Below are 24,658 nucleotides of genomic sequence, written 5' to 3'. Positions count from 1 at the left end.
TTTTTGTTTATAAAAGGAAAGTTTTTATTTGATGAACATACATACAAACTGTACACCGCAACCGTTTCTGTTCCGACGTTTAATTGAAATTAAAGACATTGTATTTATACTTTACAACAAAAGCTTTGTAATAAAGGTTCGCTTGCAGCTATTATAAAGACGAATAACGCATGGTTTTAAACCTAGCCCTCGTGCCGAGCACCATCTTCGCTTACCAAGGCCTGCTGTTCGGGAAGCCGGATGCTTTCCATAGTTAGTTGAAGACTCCTGTCTGGCCAACGAGCCGTGCTGGCGGACGATGGCCGAGCACCAGTTTCGTCTGTCGTGTTGACTGTGAAGCGCCGCGCGGCCCTACCCCACGACAGTAGGAACTAGCGCACAGCCTGGGGTCTACAATTATCAAAGTTTCTACAAAGCATGAATAAACTTACTCCCATATTTCGCTTGGTTCGAGAGATCTGGTCTGAGCGAAGTTCAGATGACACTAAACTGTTGATGATTCATTCACGACAGTGTTGAAATGCGCACTAAATTTATATAATGAACAGATTATTCAAAATATACAGCCGAACACAAGTGTTTTCCCTCAATTTTCGTTTTTACAAACTTCAAAGACGGGTTTCTTTCCTGGTGTCTAGATTTACGAAAACAATAAGATGGCCTAGAAGTGTCACGACGGTAAAACTTGCGCGACCATTGGATTGCAGAGCAGGATGGGTAGAAGGGCGCCCTCACGAGTCAAATACTTTCCACTACTTTTGTTTTACAATGAACTTTTCACTTACGCTCGGCGATTGCCAAGATATCCTGAATACAAACTGTACGTCCTGCTTAGTAACAACTCTGACAAAACCTGTTATTTTAGGGTCAAATTGGAAATTATATGATCTTGTACTGCACATAATGTTTAAGAGAAAGTTCCATCAATATTGCCTCAAATTGATTTGTGAAGTAAATCTGGGCAGAATACGCCCATAATTATATGACCATTTACTGAAAGAAACTTGTCAGGCAATTACATAAAATTGTTCTTTAAAGACAGAAAAAGATAAAAATTCAAAGTTACCTGCTCTGATTGCCGATTTTTAGTGATTTACCTGTCCTAATTACCGTTGTATCATCTGTTGATTCAGAGGTGACATTCAGACTGTCCATCTACATAGGCTTTCCAAGTACTTTCTGTTTTCAAGAACCTTTGCAACATTATGAATGACGTTTTCATCACTCCTTTTCACTCTTTCATTTTTCTGTTCATCATTTTCACATTTAGCCGATTACAAATTCTTGTTTGGATTTTCAATAGAAAATTGTCATAAGTGTGCCTAGGAACATGAAACTTGTCCAAATCCTTGGATTGAAAGCATCCTGGAAAATGATAATGGCAGTGTACTTTTAAAGACTGAAATGAATTTTAAACAACCAAGATTTCATGGGCCCTTTCATGTGTGCTCCTGACATGTGTATTGGTCAGAGGTGATGAATGAATTAATTCAAAGAAAGCAGTTTTTGAATAAATATGAAAGCATTTTATTCAGTAACAAAATACAGCGTCTACTTTGACAGTACAATTTCTCAGCATTAATATCAAACTTGCCAGCAAAATGCCAGGGTATTTCCCATTTGAATATATTATGTTGAACAGATACCAAATGTGGGGGTTAAAGCCCCAGTAATGCTAACTTTTGATGATAATTTCGCCATTTTTATTTTAAATGTGAACCATAATTCCTTGTTCCTCCCCAAAAGAATGTTGATATATACAGTGTTCAGCTTGTCAACTCAGCCCCTATGGTTGTAAACTTTATTGTTACTGTTGAAAACTGACTTCTGGTCCAGACTACAATTCAAATGTAAACAATAAAAATGCATTTTACACATTTGAAGGATAAGTTGACAGGCTAAATAGTGGGTGTTTCAACATTCCTTAGGGAGTAGAATAAGACATTGCAATTGATTTATAAATAAAAATGATGGAAAATCATCGAAAGTTAGCATTACTGGGGCCTTAACATTCAAATAACTTTGGTTCATTTGCATAATTATGCATGCACTTCCTGTGTGTTCCATTGTTTAACTTCTGTTGGACAGTTTGGATATTTCTGCAATGCATCGTTGATCTGTGTGGCATCCACTAGTAAGGTCATAGGTCGATACTCTTTCTGTGACCTTTGACCTCCATCTGCTGGCTTCAACAACTCCAGAGCTTGTAAATGTTCAAATGCCTTAAAGAGGAGATATAACTTGAATTAATTTATATCTTCAGTTACAAAAAATTGTCTTTAAATTTCTTCTGACAAATTCCCTGAAAAAGATCATTTTTAATTTGCTTTATAATTTCAACTTATTTTTCAATAATCAACATTTCATGGAATGATGACTTCAAGACAGTAATATCTACTGTTCTAATTTAACAATCTATCAAAATCAAAGAAATCTTGCTAAAGTATACAGAGTTGTTTCAACTTTAACAAAATTTATGTTCATTCAAAGCAAACTTAATGTTTGCCAGAGGTGGTACAATATGCATAAACATGAGTTATTAACAGTATTATTAACAGTAGTAACAATGGCATTTCATAAAATTCACACACACATGAAAACTTCTTTGAACTAATGTACACTTACTTTCAGCACAACTGGTTTTTCATAGCACTGTATTGAATGGCCTTTCCTTTGAACAAATTTCTGATATTCTGTAAATAAACAGAGTAAGGTTTAGCGAATAAATAGTCGTAAATTCTTCATTTTTTGTTTTCTATAATTGGTGATTATTTGCTATTAGTTTTCTAGGAATGAATCATTTATTTATTTGTTTGTTGTCACTGGTATCTTGGTGAAATTACTCACTTTCATCAGGAAACTTACGAAACTGACTGACTTCAAAATATGTCAAAGAAATCAAGGATAACTGTACTTATTAGCATCTTTTGACCGAGTTGAATTTTGTTGAATGTCTGTTATATGTCCGTAAGTTGAAAAGAAGTGTCTGCATTGAAAATTGGGTCTGAAATCAACTAACTGTGACCTGTTCACCCCTGGTTTGCAATGAACAGGTCCAAAATCACTGCTAATAACAATGGGTGAGGGCCAAACCATTGTGGTGAAAGGGACAACCTGATAACTGTGGGTGAGTGAAACTACTTGGAAGAAAGATGACTTTAACAAACCATTATAAACCATCTCAAAGTTGACAGGATCTCCATCATACAGAATAGTTAGTTGTTTCATTGCTATGATCAGACACAACTCAAGGACAGACACTCCTGCAATGTGATACAGAATCAAAGAATATTAGTAAATCAAATTTTGCAGTGTTTTGTTTTGTTTCACAAAATATGTTGGTAAAAATACGATGAAAGAGAACAACAAAATGTACTGGATCTTTGTCGGTGTGTCAATAAAGGTTCTGCATGAGTCTGCTTTACTGTAATGATATCCCACTATTGTACAACTAGTGTCTCTTAAAGTGAGCAATTCAAAGGATCTTAGGTCAGAGGTCACCAAGGTTTTACACCAAAAACACCAATGATCACATGATGGTCGTCATTCTAATTGTCTAGTACTAGTAGTAGACAACTTTGTGGTACTATAGTTGTACAATAAAAGTGTCTACTGGAAAAAGCAAGCTGGAATGGGGACAACCTTCTCTGCTTTGATCCTGATTTATGGACCACTGGTACTGTGAACAGAGCTACTCATCCTTGCAAACATAAAATTCAAAATAAAAATATCATAGAATCTGAAAGTTGGACTATTTTACTCACCATGTAACATAGCAGCTTTGGAGTCCATTGTCAAGTACTGGCTGGATTCTAAAAAATCTGTACTCTCCAATTGGCAGTGGTCTGGTGTCAATTTACAAACTGGAAGAAGCTACAACAATAACAAAATTATATCCATGAATAAACAAAACAATGGTCTATAAAGTCTTCTCTTACTCAAAACACACACTTATTACAACATCACCGACATTATACAGAAATCTAATCAATATTATCCACTCAACTAGTTTATGATTGCTGGATCTCTGTTGTACAGATGTTCACAACAAATGTAAACTGCAATTATTAAAGTGGCCTGCAGACACCAACATTGCAAACTTAACAAACAATTGTGTCAGTGCTACAATGCTGTACGCAGCAAATTTCATTGTTTGGTAAGTGTGCAAAAACAATTTTGTCTTGTACTGACTGTATTTATTATATAAATGTTACTCACATTTCAATAGATGTATTCTGGTTCTACACAGAGATTTTACCTTTTTTTTTTAATTTTACCCACACAAGTATTCTATGCCATTTTGAGTGATTTCAACCAAAATGTCAGTTAAAATCTTCTGGCAACAAAACCTCTGACGTAAGATTGTCTTGCAAGGAAATTTACTTTATTAGATTAAAATTTCAGAGGAAAACAAAAGGATATGACATCTCCATAATACTCTTACAGACTAGAACAAACTCAATCACTGGGATGGAGTCCCCTACCTTTAAAGGCCTTTATGGCAATCCCTTGGATCACCTTTGTTCTAGTCTGTAAGAGGATTATGGAGGTGTGATGGCCTTTTTGTTTTCCATTGAAATTGTAATCTTGTGGGTAAACTTTCTGATGAGACAATTCAATGCCAACGCAGGCCTTTACACTTGTAACATTTTACTTGTAGATTTTGTACATAGCAGAGGCGCATCTGTATAAACAAATAACAGAGACATCCTCATTACAGAGGTGTCCTGACAATACAGATGTCCTGATTATAGGAGTGTCCTGATTATAAAGGTGACCTGATTACAGAGGTTTCCTAAACACAGAGGTGTCCAAAAGGACAGGTTTTAGGATACTATTGACTTTTCTCACCAGAAATGACTTCAAAGCTCTGATGTTTTTATCAGAGTGATAGAGTCTCTGCAAGACATCAACTGTCATTGTTTCCTCTGACAATTCCTGCAAAGAAAGAAAACAAAGAGATAATGTCAAGCCTTCCTCACCATTTCAAGTCCAATACTATCATCAAAAATGATATGCCCGCACAACTATTTGTCATTTAATGAAACAGGAAAAATATAAATACATGTTTTGTGAAAATTGCTTATCATCCAAAAGGATCTGCCTGTAAGACAGGCAGCAAATGAATAAACCTGTACTTTGAATATTGCTTTCATCAAAGAGGATTCACCTATACAACTATTTGTCATTCAATGAAACAGACAAGAAAATAAATACATTTGTGTTCTGAAAATTGCTTATTGTTTTGAAACACTTCAAGGGTTTGATAACAAAACCCACTGATGCCTTTTGAAAGTCATGTCTGCAGTGAGACTGTTCAATTGTGACAGTGCGTATGTCATGATTTCCACATTGTTAAATGCAGCAGTTATGTATGTGCAGTAACTTATCTAACATTAACATGGTATACAGCTATCCAACTGGGATTCTTCTCAATACGTTGACTCAGCAACATGAGATGATTTTTAGCACCTAATTGAAATTGAACATGATATGACCCTTTTCACTGATTGGTTTATGTCATCACATGACTTGCTTCAATTAGTGTGCCTTCACTATGATTGGTTCATGACATCACATGACCTGCCTGCATGGTGTGACCTTTCTTTATGATTTGTTCATAACGACACACAATTTCCACATGATGTGACACTCTTTTGCGATTGGCTCAAAATATCACATGACTTGCCTCCTTCATCTAGTCCTTCTCTGATTGGTTCATGATATCACATGACTTACCTTCACATGTTGATTCCATTGCTGCATAAATTTTCTCTCTGGAAATGTTTTTGGAAGACTAAGAATTTCAACAAAGACTTCTTTGTACTCTTCAAATGTAAGTGAATTGAAGATGTGAATTTGTCGATGTGAGAAACGTGATTTCACCCTCTTCTCAAGTAACTCAATGACATCCTGTAAGAAATCAAGCCAAAGTACTTTGTTGTATTTTTCAGAAATAAAGCAATAAATCAAATAAATAGGACACAAAAGTTCAGTTGTCAAAACCTGTCATGTGATTTACTCCTTGAATATATGTGTCTTGCCTGGCTTTACCAAGCAAAGGTTGATCAGACCTTAACCCTTTTAAAACCATGGTTTGGTCTAAACTTATTGTTAACAATGGTGAGTGTGGACCTGTCTATGTGGAATTGGGGGTGAACAGGTTTAGTATTTTATTGTTGAGTTTACTCCTGTATCACTGCACATCAAAGCAAGACAGACATCATTCTAATATGATGACGAGATCAGTTTTGTGAATATGTATGACATCACAGAGTGAGAGATGTTGAATGTAAAACAAGTGACATCATAAAATTATTGGTCTTCAAGGCTATGCCCACATTCCACATTGTATTCAAATGCCAAATACAATTGTATCAACAACTGTTTGTATTTAAGAACATCCAACAATTTCTCTGCTGTTGTGACACCATTCTGACAAGTGTTACCAATAAAACTTTAAAAACAAAAGTATATCAGTGTTTTGTGACAAATTTTTGAAATGATCATCTCACTAAAATGTCCCATAAAGGTATATTTTGAAACCTTTACAATCCTATTAAAACATGAAATCTTTAATAAGAGAGACTTACCAGTCTACAAGTGAGTCCACTGACAGCAATGGGTGTCTGGGCTGACTGGGCGATATCAAACTTTATCAGAGTGACTTACCAGTCTATAAGTGAGTCCGATGACAGCAATGGGTGTCTGAGCTGACTGGGCGATATCAAACTTTATCAGAGTGACTTACCAGTCTATAAGTGAGTCCGATGACAGCAATGGGTGTCTGAGCTGACTGGGCGATATCAAACTTTACCGCAGAGACTTACCTGCCTATGAGTAATTCCAATGACTGCAATAGGTGTCTGAGCTGACTGGGCGATATCAAACTTTATCAGAGTGACTTACCAGTCTATAAGTGAGTCCGATGACAGCAATGGGTGTCTGAGCTGACTGGGCGATATCAAACTTTATCAGAGTGACTTACCAGTCTATAAGTGAGTCCGATTGACAGCAATGGGTGTCTGAGCTTACTGGATGATATCAAACTTTATCTGAGTGACTTACCAGTCTACAAGTGAGTCCGATAACAGCAATGGGTGTCTGGGCTGACTGGGAGATATCAAACAGATTGTACAACAATGTCTGGTTTTTATGATGTGCAAACAGATCAAATTCATCCAACACAAAAAGGATTGGCTGTGATGTCTTGTCACCTGCAACACAGAAAAATACCGCCAATGATACGGTGTCGTTCACATTTGATTGGAATTGGTACATACTAGTATTGGTACCAAAGATCAACAATGAATGTTGTTTCTATCTGTTCAGTGCAGCAAAATTCTACATTGATGTTATGACAATGATTTCTACCCAGTACAAGCAGAAAAACAAGAATGACAACAGCAAATAAGGTCTGCAACATAGGTACTGGAGGTAAACTTTAGAAACATGCATGCTAACTTTTACATCAATGGGACAAGCAGATCATACATACATTAGCAATGCCAATAAAAAAATCAGCCAGAGAAGGCTTGACAAAAAAAAGGTGAGAGAGTGGGGAAATGTACAGTAGGTGAGTTATTCACAACCTTGGGGATTTTTTAAATGCTATCAGTGCTGTCATTGGAATGTAAACAGCACTTAAGTTAGTTACAGATGGTGAAATGCCTTGCACTGTGGGGGGTGATTATGACATCTGGAATTATCCTGGATCAAAATTTCTTATCAGTTCTTGTGTGTCTTACATGGAAAAATTGTAAACATTGGTCAAAAATGAAAAATTAAACTCAGGTTTGTTTTCTGGATCAAATTTCACTACAAATTGATACCAAATATGACAAAATTATGTTCACAGCTTTAACCACGGTCTCACAACATATCCTGGGTTGGTATAGGTCATTTAAGGTCACAGACTGAGAAAAATTACCTAAATTATACAAATTTGGGGTTTCCCAACACTTCGAGCAGAAGATAACATCCTTCAGGACTTTTATACCAAATTACAAAGCTATCAGATAAGTAGTTTTTGAGAACAAGTTTTCTTGACCAAAAATGACAAAATTGTTTTAAAAATATGTTTTCTTGACCAAAAATGACAAAATTGTCTTAAAAATACAAATTTGCATATTTCTGGACAATTTCCATATATCCAACTATTGCCATCTCTGGGCATCTGTATACCAAATACCAAAGCTATCAGATTAGTAGTTTTTGGATAAAAAAATTTTGACCAAAAATTCGAAAAATTGCCCCAAAATTATAAATATGAAAATTTCAATTCAATTTGTATAAACTTGACTGAGGTCATCCTGAGGAACATGTATACCAACTTTCAAAGCAATCGGACAAGTATTTTCAGAGAAAAAGATTTTTTGACTAAAAACTGAAAAAAATTACCCCAAAAATAGAAACATGCAAATATCATCCCAATTTTTACACACCTTTTGTAGAATACCTACAGGAACCTGCATGCCAAGTTTCAACCCAATCTGACCAACGATTACAGAGTTTTAGCAATTTGCAGGGTTTTTCCTTTTTTCCCCTCATTTGCATATTTTTGACACTGACAAGTTCATTTGAACAAATTCACATCTCCAACCCTAGGTGCACCTGTACACCAAATACTAAGACAGTAGGTGCTGCGGTTTAGGAGTTTTTGACGTGGACATACATACATACATACATACATACATACATACATACATACATACGTACATACATACATACATACAGACATACAGACATGCAAATGGCATGCAAATTAACTGATTCAGCTTATACGATAACCTCACATTGGTATACCAAATGTGAGCTTAAAATCATTCCAATTTGGTGAAAATTGACATGAAGTTGTTAAAATTACTAGCATGCAAGTGCCTTAGTGTTACACATGTGACCATTTGATCACAAAATGATTTCAGTGGCAAAGATGGATCCCTGCATAGTGACAAGGAAAATAATTTAGCAACACTACTATGGTCAAATGTTTTTCATTACAGTTAGCGGCAACATTTGGTGTATTTTTCCTCATTTTATTTCTATCTCAGATAGTTATCCTAAAATTGCAAATGAACAAATTGCACCACAATTTCAACAAATTACCTAGGAAGAAACAGTAAATATGAAGTCCGGGAAAAACTGGTCTGTGACATTTACTCTTACAGATGTGTCTGTTCTTGAGTTGTGGTGCTGTACTCATGAATATTCGTACAAACTTAGAATATGCAGAAATCACTGTTGATTGTGTCAAGCATCAAAGCAGTATCTTACATATTGAATCCTACACTAGCGCTGAGCTAGAAACAAACTATTGCTAGGCACAGTAACAAATTTGAATTTTAGTATCCCTTTTCAGGTCCATGAGAGATTTATATGGTCAAATCTGTACTCAACTGAAGGAGAGGTGATTATCAGAAATCACAAAGAGACAACTACTACTTACCACTTTTCAATGCCTCCAGAAGAAACGCCAGTGTTTCTGCAAATGAACCCTGTGAAATTCAAAAATGAAAGATTTCAGAAACGATGTACATAACAAGTATGCATGTGGCAGCCCAGGGGGATTTGTGTACGTGTGTGTGGGAGGGGAGGGGAGGAAGAGGTGAAAAATGTGTACTGGATATGGAACACTCTGAAGTTAGACAAACAAGATAACATAAAATACTGTTTCTGTACAGAAGATGTCACATGATCACACTGCCTTTGATCATTTCTTGTCTTCATTATACGTTGTCTAAAATTATGCTACTGTCAATGCACACATGTATACTGGTACCACTATACAATACAGAACACGTATACAGGTACCACCATACAATACCAGTACCACTGTACATGTATACTGGTACCACTATACAATACCAGTACCACTGTACATGTATACTGGTACCACTATACAATTCCAGTACCACTGTACATGTATACTGGTACCACTATACAATATCAGTACCACTGTACATGTATACTGGTACCACTATACAATATCAGTACCACTGTACATGTATACTGGTACCACTATACAATACCAGTACCACTGTACATGTATACTGGTACCACTATACAATTCCAGTACCACTGTACATGTATACTGGTACCACTATACAATACCAGTACCACTGGACATGTATACTGGTACCACTATACAATATCAGTACCACTGTACATGTATACTGGTACCACTATACAATATCAGTACCACTGTACATGTATACTGTACCACTATACAATTCCAGTACCACTGTACATGTATACTGGTACCACTATACAATACCAGTACCACTGTACATGTATACTGTACCACTATACAATTCCAGTACCACTGTACATGTATACTGTACCACTATACAATTCCAGTACCACTGTACATGTATACTGGTACCACTATACAATACCAATACCACTGTACATGTATACTGGTACCACTATACAATATCAGTACCACTGTACATGTATACTGGTACCACTATACAATACCAGTACCACTGTACATGTATACTGGTACCACTATACAATTCCAGTACCACTGTACATGTATACTGGTACCACTATACAATACCAGTACCACTGTACATGTATACTGGTACCACTATACAATATCAGTACCACTGTACATGTATACTGGTACCACTATACAATACCAGTACCACTGTACATGTATACTGGTACCACTATACAATACCAGTACCACTGTACATGTATACTGGTACCACTATACAATACCAGTACCACTGTAAATGTATACTGGTACCACTATACAATACCAGTACCACTGTACATATATACTGGTACCACCATACAATATCAGTACTACTGGACATGTATACTGGTACCACTATACAATAACAATACCACTGTACATGTATACTGGTACAATTTGTAATTTTTGTCTTTGACCCAAGTCCAGTGACCTCAGCAATACTATCACTTACAAAGACTTTATCTCCAAGAGTGTTTTTGGATGATTATGGCTTGCTATAATCATGGTTAACGCGGGGAAGGGCACGGAGACGCAGGCCATTCTACCTTTGCCTCACAACCACGCCTCACACTTCTGCTGAACACACAATGAACCCTTGCCTCTCGAATCACAGCTGCTTCTTGTCCACCCTCACTATCAAATATGAATGCCATGCATGCCTTGCATGACGTCCAACCCGTTATCTGCTCGCATCACTGACCATCAGCTATCCATGCATACCCCCCTTGGCCAAAGCCATTTGCCGCCACTTCAGCTCCTGCAACGATAACGTACACATCACAAATCCTTCACGCATCCCGACCATGGGTAAAACAAAGAAAAAGACCGGCAAGCTGCCCGCCGATCTTCATCGCGACCGAAGCGGACTCCGAAGCACCTTGATCCCTACTTGGTACGGAGACAACAGGCTCAACCCGATGACCAGCGCCCTACCGCTTCGATCCCCGATGCAGTACCAATGCAGGGAGCGACAGACCACATCTCCAAACTCATTGAGGCCGGAATCGCCACAGCCGTCGAATCGATCCGACGTGACCTGCAAGTCCAAACGACCGGTGCTGCTGGCCTGACGGCACATCACCCATCAAGCCACCCTATCACTTCCGCTCACACAGATACTGGAGCTCTATCGCCTGCTTCGATCATCGAGACCAGTGTGGAGCGGGCAGCCCGACCGGCCCACTCGCAGACTCACCAACAGCAGGCGTACGCTGTAACACAACAAGAACCAGCCATTACAGCGACCCACACAACTGACCTGGTCACCGCCGATGGCGTACATCACTTCCTGGATCAACCCACCGTAGGAGGCGCGCCTCATAACACATAACAGCCAACATGGCTGCGCCCATGTTTGCAGCGGACCCAGCTTCCCAGTTCCACAGAAACAACGCGGCGTCCACCCCCTCGTTCGGGAACACCGGCTAACGCACCAGCAGCTACGCCGCCAGCCGACCTCCTTCTACCATACGTTGAGCAAACGACTCTGAACAATCTGGCGAACATCGGTAAGTTCATCGACCTCAGTGAGCTACACCCCGATGCCCTTGCCCCAAGCGCATCAAGGGCCACAAAAACGCAAATAGCCTTTGATCCTGACAACCCGGGTATAGCTACGTTCACCACCGAAGTCAAACGAAAGAACATTGACAACTTTGAGATCTGGTCTCAGTGTTACAGTACCTTCTTGATGTATAGATCATTCTACCATCCGCACCTAGCTATCCCCCTGGCTAACTACCACCGTTTCATAGCAGCACAGGCAGCTGCCTATAAACCTGAGGCCTGGCTAAACTACGACAAAGCCTTCCGCCTGAATGCGGCACGCTACCCTGACCAGGTGAACTGGGCAAGCCGGATCCAGAGCTGCACTTCTTCCACTTCCAACAACACCCACACCTACTGATCCCCACATGCTTCGGATGTGGGCAACGAGGTCACGTCAAGACCGAGTGCAACAGACGTCCAAACAGCACCACGAACCCTTACTACTGGGAAAATACCAATGCCAAGAAACAGCCTGACTCCACTCAACAACAACAGCAACAGGTATGTCGTTCCTTCAACCGTGGGACTTGCAAGACCCCCTGTCCCTATGGGAGAATACACAAATGCACAGTGTGCGCCTCACCTGACCACAATGCTCAACAACACCACCTGGTCACAGGTCAGCAGCCACCCCAGCCCTTTCGAGGGAATGATCGCCAGTCCGGCGATACTCGAAACGTTACAGCCAACAACACCAATCAACCTCGCTAAACTAGCAACAGCCCTTAAAGGCCACCCGAACTCTGCCACCCTACTCCATGACCTCACCTACGGCGCCAACGTTGGCTTCACCGGGACCAATGGCCCACGCTACACCCGCAACGCAAACTCGGCCATGAGAGACCCTGAGGTTGTTACCAAAGCCATACAAAAGGAAATTCAATCAGGCCACACAGTTGGCCCATTCCGCACACCACCACTACCGAACTTCATCATCAACTCCCTCGGGTTGCGCCCCAAAAGTCTGGGGGACATCGAATCATCATGGACCTATCACGGCCGAGATATGACTCTGTCAACCACAACATAAACAAGGATGACTACACCCTCACCTACTCCCGTGTCGACGACGCAGTCGCCATGGTGCACAGACATGGCAAGGGCACTTTGCTTACCAAGGTGGACATTAAAAATGCATTCCGCCTATGCCCCGTTCGAAAGGCAGACTGGCACCTCCTTGGTTTCAAATGGCAAGGACTATACTTCTTTGATCGCGTGTTACCCTTCGGCTTACGCTCTGCTCCATTCCTCTTCAACCGCTTTGCCGAAGCCCTGCTTTGGATCATTCAATCTAGGGCAGGGACGAAGGACTTGTTGCACTACCTGGATGACTACCTCGGGCCAGCCCACCTCACTCCGGACAATGCCAGCATCTACTGGACACAATGCTCAGTACCTGTGATGACCTAGCCATCCCAATCGCACCAGAGAAGATTGAAGGGCCATCCCCGGTAATAACGTTCCTCGGTATTATCATTGACACCATCTCCATGACATTGCGGCTTCCCAATGACAAATTACAAGACCTCCTTGATGTTCTCCCGACCTGGCTACAGCGGCAAACATGCACAAAACGAGAGCTACTCTCCCTCATCGGCACCCTCAGCTTCGCGTGCAAATGCATTCCAGCTGGCCGCATATTCCTCCGTCGTATGTTAGACCTCAGTGTGACAGTTCAAGCACTCAATTCCACCGTCATTTTGTCCAGTGAATTCCGCCTCGACGCGAAGTGGTGGTGCGACTTCTTGCCAACGTGGAATGGTACTGCCTCATTCCTGGAGCCAAATGGACCTTATCCCGCGACCTGGATCTATTCACCGACGCCTCCGGTACCATTGGCTGTGGTGGCTACCATAAGGGCCACTGGTTTACCGTCACCTGGCCCACCTCACTCACTGCCTCAATCGCCTGGAAAGAGATGTACCCATACTAGTGGCCTTTTCAATTTGGGGGCATTTGTGGCACGGCCGCCGTATCCTCTTTCACTGTGACAACCAAACGGTAGTGCATATTTGGAAAAAAGGCTCAGCCCGATGCCCGAAGATCATGCACCTGGTCAGAGGCATCTTTTATCAGGCAGCCAAAGGTAACTTCCATGTCTTGATAGCCCACATTAACGGAACTGATAACTCAATTGCTGACTCACTTTCTCGTTCACAGATGCCGAGATTCAGAACGCTGGCACCCGAGGCACAAGCACAACCCACGCCAGTACCGCAGCACCTGCGACCATTGCACCTGATATGCGGCAACTGATGACGCTGGCCATGGCCTACATTCACACAGTGTTGCTGAAAACACGCGACGCACATACCAGGTAGGCCAGACATGCTACGCCAACTTCTGCTCATCATACGGACTACGCGCAACGCCCATCACGGTTAGGGCAGCAATCCTATTTGTCACCAATCTTGCAGACCGGGGCCTCGCGTATAAGACTATCAAGGTGTACCTTGCGGGGGCAATGCACAAGCACGTCGAGCTAGGCTATGAAGACGATGTCACCACCCATGCGTTGCTGCAGCGCACGCTACAAGGGATCCGGAGGAGTATCGGTGATGTGCGCCGGCCGCGTCTGCCAATCACAATCAACGTACTTCGCCACCTAAAGGAGAGCCTACGATCGTGGGAAGGCCTGTGTGATCACGACAAGGTCATGTTATGGGCAAGCTTCACCCTCGCCTTCTTCGGATTCTTGAGAGTGAGTGAATTCACTGCGGCTGGGCCACTGCAGTTCGACCCAGCCACAACGCTGCTTGCTCAAGACATAGTGTTGAGCAGTGTACTAGAAGTGAGACTGAAATCCTCTAAGACTGACCCGTATCGACGTGGGTACGTACTCCGCATTGCGCCAACCGGGACATCTGTTTGTGCGGTCAACGCCTTTGCAAAATACCGACGATCACATTGCCTTACGAATACAGCGGTGCCGGTCTTCCAATTTGCTGATGGCACGTGGCTCACGCGTCAAAGGCTGACGCACTACCTGAGAAAGCTGCTCGTGCATTCAGGGATGAAAGTGCGGAACTATATACCACACATAGCTTTAGAAGTGGTGCTGCCACAACCGCCGCCGAGGCTGGCCTACCAGATTGGCTAATAAAGACCCTAGGACGATGGCGGAGTGATGCGTACCAGTCTACATAAAGACAGCGAAAGAGACTCTAGACTCTGTGCCTCGCATGCTTGCTACAAGGAAGTAGTCTCTAGGACATGAGGTGTTAGAAACACCTACTAGTTAGTGGGACTTTAACGACGCTCGATCTACAGTACAAACTCTACATGACTATGTTAGCAAAGTTGGGCATACAATATGTGGAACTGTACACGTCACTTGATTAAACATCGAACTGTGGACTATGAACTATGAACTATTCACAATAAACGGTTGTTTATCCTGTAGTACACATAGTGGCAGTCGCCTAAGGATGTTCCATAATCAGTTGTATGACTTCCAGGTCTGAGGGCTGGCTTTAATTTGGGGGCTGCTGTCGCGGATCCGGAGGGACCATGGTACCACGTTGCCCGATGCATGGCATGATCCCGCAAGGGGTCCGTGTCATCTTCCAGGCCGCCACGACGCCGTGCATCCCCGCCGTGGCAGTAGGTGCATCCTGGGTAACACGTTGCCCTCCCTTGAGGTCATTCAAATCTGCGACTGGCTTCACGGGAAAGGCCGCCACGACGCCCGGATGTTCCATCGCCCCTGGGTTTCGGCCAAGCCCTGTCTCCGTGTCGTTTCTTTGCGTTAATGGATGATTATGGCTTGCTATAATCATGGTTAACGCGGGGAAGGGCACGGAGACGCAGGCCATTCTACCTTTGCCTCACAACCACGCCTCACACTTCTGCTGAACACACAATGAACCCTTGCCTCTCGAATCACAGCTGCTTCTTGTCCACCCTCACTATCAAATATGAATGCCATGCATGCCTTGCATGACGTCCAACCCGTTATCTGCTCGCATCACTGACCATCAGCTATCCATGCATACCCCCCTTGGCCAAAGCCATTTGCCGCCACTTCAGCTCCTGCAACGATAACGTACACATCACAAATCCCCTCCCACCCACCACAAAAAAAAAAAAAAAAAAAAAATGAAAGCAAGCTGCGGCATTAGCAACCCACATACAGACATATTACAGTTTGTCACATTTCTATCTTGATGTTATTTGGATGATCAAATCTCAATAAAGTTCCATGGGGCTGCTGTCGCGGATCCGGAGGGACCATGGTACCACGTTGCCCGATGCATGGCATGATCCCGCAAGGGGTCCATGTCATCTTCCAGGCCACCACGACACCGTGCATCCCCGCCCTGGCAGTAGGTGCATCCTGGGTAACACGTTGCCCTCCCTTGAGGTCATTCAAATCTGCGACTGGCTTCAAGGGAAAGGCCGCCACGACGCCCGGATGTTCCATCGCCCCTGGGTTTCGGCCAAGCCCTGTCTCCGTGTCGTTTTCTTTGCGTTAACCAGTTGTAGCTGTCTTGTAATTTCCTTGAGAGCAATCCTATCATCTGTCTGAAGTAAACCATTCAAGTTGACTTGTAATAAATTCTCCTTGGCTATTTTGTCTGATTTCACTTCATCCAGTACACTCTGTAACAGCTACAAGCAAATCAAATCCATATCATTCACTAGATTTCTGCAAGTGAACTCTTTACATTACTACATTCCATCATATGGACTAAACCATAAAGTTACAAACAAAAGGATGAAACCATCCGTGATGAATTTTGGGATAAAGTTTACAAACTGAAATATCTGTTTTCATTGTCTTGGAGGTCCCGATGACTAAAATTGGTGATCAATATCAACTAAGAAATTCACTGTTCATCAAAAACAGTTTGTGTTAAAGATAAAATAAATAACTAAATAAAATAAATAAATTTCAAGGGAGTGAATTTAATTTCTCAACTTTGATGTTTGATAATTTTTGTTTAATAATGCCAAAATGATTTCAGGTCAGTGACATGAAATCATGCTGGAACAAGTGCGCCCTCTACGACAAGCTATTTCTGTTCTGAATAAAGTGCCTTTTTCAACAAAGCCTGTCAAATAATGTAATATTGCATAAATTATTCACTGGGATTTTATTTCATGAATAAAATCCACTTTTCAAGAAAATCCTAGTAAAAATTATCAAACATCAAAATTGAGAAATTTAATGCATCCACACTAGTGTTCATATATTGTCAAAGCAATAATCTTTTTACGTTTACAATTCGGGAATAAACCCTTGAGTTTACTGTTTACAGTTGGATAAACATACAGACCACTGGGAAGACAGAATCAAATTCATTGCTTATAAAGTGATGTGCTAAACTGGAGGTCCTAGAGAACTCATTTCTGTAATTCTGGCTGATGAATTTGACATTTTACATGGAAAATAGCTGAAATGTTTGAAAATACTATCATACCTGAATTTCTTGTTTACTAACAAATGTTTTCTTGCTTGACCCTACAGTATCGTGTTTTTTGTTTGGGTAGTACAAAGAAGATAAATGTTACCAGAATAACCCCTAGTCATTTTACCTTTTTTTGTTTGGATAGTAAACAGTTAAATGCCTGGGTTCCCAAATCAGTTCGTTGTTAGGTTTCTTATGAGAACTGTGTTGTAAAAAACTTACAAAAGATAAGGTCTGATTTGCTTCATTTATTATAGTGCCCCCCTTCAAAAAAAAAATCCTGTTTTGAAGCAGAGGGCAGCATTCCCCCCTTGCGAGAGAAAAGTGGGGAAAACAATATGGTGAACCATAAAATGTCAAAAATAGTCCACACATCTGGCGAAATATGCCTGATTCATGGGTAGGGAGTGATTTCTCCCACTTTGTCTAGCGAATACTGTCTTTGGTCTACAGTAAAAGACATTATTCTGTTCTTACCATTGTTTTACCACTGCCTCTGGGACCAATCACTAAAGCTGAGTTGCTTTCCCCCATGGAAACACATCTTCTCATAAGATCTAAAAGATGTCTAGAATGAAACACAACCAACTTGTATCATAAAGGTACTGGAAATGACAGTGTTGGGTACGATCTAAACACATATACTGTGATTTTTCAAGCATTGCAGAGAAGTAGGGATGATACACACTGTTGGAAAACTGAAATGAGTTTATTAATTAATATTTAGTCACGCCTTAAAAGCATGAGTAGACGTCGTGCACCTCCGTAGCCAACATCTTTCCCCAGCGATTTTGAACGGTCCCCACCACAGTCACTTGTGAACCGATACACGACAGCCGCTGTGTGGTGAGCATTTACCACCGTACCCAAAGCTGCCGTCGTGTTTGGTTCTAAACGACTGTGGTCCCCACCACACACGATCGCTGGCACAGGCTCTTGACTCAATGCAGGCGAACCCCTAGCCGTCACTTATGCAATCATTTATTGCATCAGTGACGGCTCGCGGTTCGCCTGCATTGAGCACAGGCGCTCCTTAGCTGGGTAGTCTGCTAAGTAGATCGATTTTCGGATCGATCTATTGATCCCGTAGTCGGTATGCCCGCCACTGCAACCTAAAAACTCACAAGGTGTGCAACACAATCACTCAAAAAACACACCACCCGATCTGTCAACTGGCCGTGCACTCGCACAAAGCATTCAGAACTACACTCCCATATACCTAGTTGGATCACAAATTTAACCGTCTCCACAAAAATCACGCCGATGAATGTGTTACTCGCGTCATCTTTAAGAAATCGGCCGTGTTTTGAGACCAAGCGCGTTGAATTGCGGCCTGCAGAACGATTCTATCATATGACGTCATTTTTTTCACTGCTGATTGGTTCAACTATACTTAACCAGTGACGTCTTGCCATGACCTTTGTTTTGGCCGTTGATTAGCCAATCAGTAGTGGAATAAATTACATCATATGGTAGAATATCGTTCTGCAGGCCACATTTCACAGCGCTTGGTCATCGATTTCTTAAAGATGACGCGAGTAACACATTCATCGGCGTGATTTTTGTGGAGACGGTTAAATTTGTGATCCAACTAGGCATATGGGAGTGTAGTTCTGAATGCTTTGTGCGAGCGCACGGCCAGTTGACAGATCGGGTGGTATGTTTTTTTGAGTGATTTTGTTGCACACCTTGTGAGTTTTTAGGTTGCAGTGGCGGGCATACCGACTACGGGATCAATGGATCGATCCGAAAATCGATCTACTAAGCAGACTACCCAGCTAAGGAGCGCCTGTGGAATTGAGTCAAGAGCCTGTGATCGCTGGGGTGAGTTATGGGCTACGAAAAGCAGTGGGTGAGTGGCCTGTGGTCGTATTGAGAATATAGTCAAAACGGCAGTGGATCGAAGCAACAACAAAATACGAACCTCCTCTGGCTGTCAAGGCCATACACTTTTGTTTGAACAGACTTCTGAGAAAGTCTCTCTCTCAAAATCCGCTGGACTTCACGAAGACACTCATCTTCAGCAAGTTTGACGATAGACTTCCTACGAAACATGACGGACTCTATCTCTACAGACGATTGGCTAAGTTGAACACTTTTAGAAAGAAGCGGTTTTCGTGAAATAAAGTACCATGTGTCCAGAAGTCCTTCGGCATCTAACGTGTGGATAAGAATGGTACACTAGCCACCTGAACACTTCATACGCCTTTCGCTGTTCAGTGTGTTCAACCAGGCCGCCATTGTGTACTTTATTTCGAAATTATTCCTAGTCTCAAATTCGTTCATAAACATTTTAGTAAATTATTTTGATAACGTTTTGCAAAAACAAAAAAATAATCTAAAATATTTAAAATTTGAAATTTTTAATCAACTTCATTAGTTATTTCAGTGAAATTACTACGATGCTGAAGTTATTTTCGTATTCGTTTTCGTATTCGTTTTCGTATTCGTATTCGTATTGGAGTCACTGACAAAATTTTTTATTTTTAGTCCAAATTTCGTACGTATTATATAAAAGTTCTGTCTTTACAGAACTTAAAGTGCTTTTTATATGACAATATATCAATACTTCAATATTTGAGAATGTAAGTTGAAAAAGATCCAATCTTTTTAGGCCCTAGATTGAAAGATATCGTTGCTATAATTAGAGGAGAGATTTTAAAAACAAACGGCCAGTACACAGGCACTCCCTAGCTGGATAGTCTGTTGAATAGATCGATTTTCGGTTCGATCTGTCGATCCCGTAGTCGATATGCGCGCCATTGTAACCAAAATACTCACTAGGTTACAGTGGCGGGCATACTGACCACGGGATCGATAGATCGAGCCGAAAATCGATCTATTTTGCAGACTACCAAACTATTAACGCCCGTGGGGCCGGAGTAGTCTTTGGAGGAAAGATTTTTTAACAAACATCATTTTTGTATTTGTTTTTGTATTTGTTTTTGTATTTACTTTTTCACAACAACCAACTTAAACATTCTGTTGACATCATTAGTATCGATAATGGAAATTTAGCTGACCCGCCCAATTTGACGAGTTGTAAACTTAAAAGGTAATTTTCTTGTTTTAAACTGATATCTCTGAGAAAGTGATCGTCATAACGACAGTGATGCAGGGCTCAACGTTATCGCATGCCCCAAAGTCGATGACATGCTATATTTAGACTGCTGTCGCAAAGAAAATATCATCTCATATGATGTGGGAAAGCGTCATAAAAGAAAACGAGATGACTAAAATGGTATCATAGGCCTATGTCCCGATCGGTACATTTGTTTCCCTAATAAAGATTAAATTAATGTGTGAGCTGTTGTCTATGGCAAGCCAAGCGTTGCAATATTCTTGAAAACCTATTTTCTTTTTGCATAAAACATTTTCTTTGTGTAGAAAACCATTTTCTTTTTGTAATAATCCATTTTCTGTCAGTAAAAAAGCTATTTTTTTGCATTACAACCTATTTTTTTCAGTAAAATCCATTTTCTCTGTGTAAAACCCATTTTCTTTGTGTAAAAACCTATTTTCTTTGTGTAAAAACCTATTTTCTTTTTGTAAAAACATTTCTTTTTTGTTAATAAAACGTTTCCTTTTTTACAAAACATTTTCTTTTTGTACAAAACATTTTCTTTTTGTACAGACCTATTTTCTTTTTGTACAAACCTATTTTCTTGTTGCACAGCCTTCATTCATGTCGAAAACCCTATTTTCTTATTGCAAAACCTCCATTCATGTTGCAAAACGTATTTTCTTGTTGCACAACCTTCATTCATGTTGTACTGTTCACATAACCTTCGAATAAAGATGGCGCTCTAGTGAAATGTGCTCTGGTCAAAGGTTATTTGCAGATGCCACGAGTAGATTAGCCCACCAGTCGCTTAGAATCTTTGTTTTTGACTTTTAAATGAATATTTTCAACTTATTGAGTAATTAATGTCCCCTATTCGTATTAACTGTTTTAATCTACGTTGCGGATATAGTTTTTATCAGGTCACATGATCGAGGGACACCGCTTTGGGGAATGACGCGTACGGTCACTCCCACCTACAGTAGATTTGCTTCACCCATAGACCCTCGAGTTTTTCTCGAGAGTCTATGCTTCACCCCACGATCTAAGCGCCAGCCTACCTAGCGCGAGGGCAGTGCGACATTGCACATCTAATGGCGATATTTGATATGTATGGTCTAGTATCGATGCTAGAAAATATCGATCTTAGAGTCTAGTATAGTTTAATATGACCGTTTAGAACTCGTGACATAATACGATTTATGATTAATATCGATACTATCTGATACTATCAACTAGTATCGTCTAAGTATTCCAAATGGACGATACTTTATGACGACTTTGACTGGGTCCTTATTTATCACGGATTTTTGAATTCTGGCATACTAGAATAATAAAATACTAAAGAAAAAGATGGGTCACAATGCTTGACTTTTTACAAATGTACGATGAAAACTGAGTAATTGTTTTTCATGAATTCGCGTAAAGCAATATATAAAACCATTCATTGCAAGTTCATGCTGTGAACGAAAGTTTCACATTCTCATCGTACAATGACAAAAGTAAAACTTTGAAAAGTAAAGACTTTAATTTAAATGAAAAGATGTGTGACTAAATGGAATCATTTTTACCAAATTTGCCATTATCACATCCAAAATTTCAGAGATGAAATCGTCAATTTGATTTCTATTTTAACCTTCCAGTATTGTCGATTTCATACAACTTTTTTATGTAGCATCTCAGTCATACATGTCTGGTACTTTTGAAAAAAAATCGGTCACTGGGTAGGTCCCTGTGCTCAGTATTTTCATAATTTGGCAAAATGTAGCCAGGAATTCACAGTTTGCCTACTCTCTCTTGTGTGCTCTTCAGGTGTCATTGACCTGGCCAGTGTTAGAGTAACTCAGGTCAGCCTAGATTGATAAATCCAAAAGTCCACTAATGCATTCAAAATGAATCAATTTACACTTGCCATAGGAATATGGCTCTACAAACTGCTGATATCAGGTGGTGTCGAGCATCAGCGAGCGGAACTGCGCAAATGTTTACACTGCATGAAAACGCAATAATACAGATAAATTCACATTAATGAGTTGCCTGTATTATAGAATGATACACGTGAATTCACATGAATCCACATGAATACAGGCTTGCTGAATACAAGCAATGGATTATTGACTGTATTCACCTGTATATGCACTATTCAGCTAAAATACAGGCAATAATTCATGCTAATACAGTAAGTATTATAGCGTTTTTATGCAGTGTTATTTTGTCTGGGCGTACATCCCTAATAAATATACTATACGGCTAGATGATAATTTGAGGGTGACTTGAAAAATTCTGACCATATACATGCAGATGAGGGGACTTGAAATTTTTTTATAAGGATATTGAGGAGACTGAAAAAGATTTCAATCGCGGTTACTCCCCCCCCCCCCCAATTATTTGTGAACGCAGCTTTACACAATGGCACTTCTCACGTAAAATTAAATCAAGACAAATTTTGCTGGAATGTATTTTATATAATATTACGCCATTATCAAGCCCACTGACTTTTGGTAAGTCTAGCGGCTCTGCTACGCGAGGTCAGAGCATTAAATGACAGTGTCGTATAAGCCACGGTCCCACTGCCACGGTCCATAGGACTGATGGACCATGTTGCGCCAACCACACACCTCCTATAGGCTTTATCAAATCGCTGACATGGTTGAAAAAACGATAACCGTGCTGCCGAAGCCTCGTGGAGACAGCCTTTCTGACATGTCCCACTGTGAAACTATCTCTTTAAACGTAATGATAGAGTCATTTGACTTCAACACTTGTGATGAGACGAAATTCTCGCAAAAAGTTAAATAATGACGCTAAAAGAAATAATTATACCGTGCACCGAACGGTGTGCACGGACACAGTCCCTCTATCCACTGTGGCACGGAACACACGAAACCTTGACCACGCGTAACACATCGTCCGCTCGCACGGGTCCGTTACTTCGACTAGCGTCTCCCAATAACAACCTCATCGGAGAGCATCCAGCTGCCCTGACACGAGATCTTGGCAAGCGAAGATGCGCATAGAAGAGCCGACCAGCACTGCGGTAACACAGATAGCACATAACTGGTGGCGTCTGCAAATAACCTTTGACCAAAACGCCATAGTTCGAAGGTTACATGACCCTATACGAATGACCGTTTTGGAATACAAGCATAGGTTATACTTACAGGAATGAAAGTTTTACAAACTTGCGTATGTTATTTTATTAATATAGAAGAAGATATTTCAAATAAAATAACACATTTTTAAAGAGAAACGTGAGTTGGACAAGCACATACAGATGTGACACGTGACCAATACGAATGGTCGCTTTGGAATACTAGGATGGGCTCTGTAACATGAATGAAGGTTGTGCAACAAAAAAATACGTTTTGCAACATGAATGAAGGCTGTGCAACAAGAAAATAGGTTTGTACAAAAAGAAAATAGGTCTGTACAAAAAAAAATGTTTGAACAAAAAGAAAATAGGTTTTACAAAAGAAAATGTTTTTTACAAAAAGAAAATGTTTTGTACGAAAAGAAAATGTTTTTTTTTTAAAAGAAAATGTTTTTTTGCATAAAGAAAATAGGTTTTCACACGAACAAAATGGGTTTTTAGACAAAGAAAATAGGTTTTCATACCAAGAATTGGGTTTTTTACACAAAGAAAATGGATTTTACACAAAGAAAATAGGTTTTCATGCAAAGAAAATAGGTTATAACACAAAGAAAATGCATATTCACAAAACGAAAATAGGTGTTTGCACAAAGAAAATGTTTTGTATAAAAAGAAAGTAATTTTTTCTAGAATATTGCAACGTTTGGCTTGCCATAGTTGTCAGAGTCCTTATTTCAGTACGGCCCATCTCTTTTTCTTTCCTTGCGTTTGCGTCAACTGTCATTGCCAGAACATGTTGATCAACTTGCGTTATGATAAGATACACCAGAATGCATGGAAATTAATTGTATCGCGAAATATCGAGAAATACCTGTATTCTATGATAAATAGACTTCAGCTAGTCTAGTAGCTGTCGCAACTGGCTCGATCGGTTTCCGTCATTTGTTACTGTGCGATCCAGTTTTAGTGTTACGCAGTTTGCCCCGCTCTACAACTCCGTTCTGCAGGTCACTCCAAAAACTTTCAGCAGTACTATTTTGGGGGACCAATTAAGCCGCTAGCCGTAG

General features: G+C 40.5%; 1 protein-coding gene across 1 annotated transcript; it reads right to left on the bottom strand.

Annotated features, from left to right (window-relative positions):
- Window positions 1–1,503: 1,503 nt before the first annotated feature.
- On the bottom strand, window positions 1,504–19,695 carry LOC139124028 (origin recognition complex subunit 4-like). The gene is made up of 11 exons (XM_070690164.1): window positions 19,364–19,695; window positions 17,917–18,007; window positions 16,469–16,639; window positions 9,446–9,494; window positions 7,069–7,217; window positions 5,740–5,913; window positions 4,852–4,938; window positions 3,765–3,873; window positions 3,168–3,263; window positions 2,626–2,693; window positions 1,504–2,222 (listed from the first exon to the last, which is right to left on the bottom strand). The coding sequence occupies exons 1-11, from the start codon at window positions 19,492–19,494 to the stop codon at window positions 2,040–2,042; spliced, it is 1,308 nt and encodes a 435-aa protein (XP_070546265.1). The 5' UTR covers window positions 19,495–19,695; the 3' UTR covers window positions 1,504–2,039.
- Between the last annotated feature and the right edge of the window lie 4,963 nt (window positions 19,696–24,658).

Source organism: Ptychodera flava, assembly GCF_041260155.1.
Source record: "Ptychodera flava strain L36383 chromosome 23 unlocalized genomic scaffold, AS_Pfla_20210202 Scaffold_23__1_contigs__length_28996876_pilon, whole genome shotgun sequence".
Taxonomy (NCBI): Eukaryota; Metazoa; Hemichordata; class Enteropneusta; family Ptychoderidae; genus Ptychodera; species Ptychodera flava.
The sequence above is the reverse complement of the archived record's forward strand: the minus strand, read 5'-3'. Positions and strand labels throughout refer to the sequence as shown.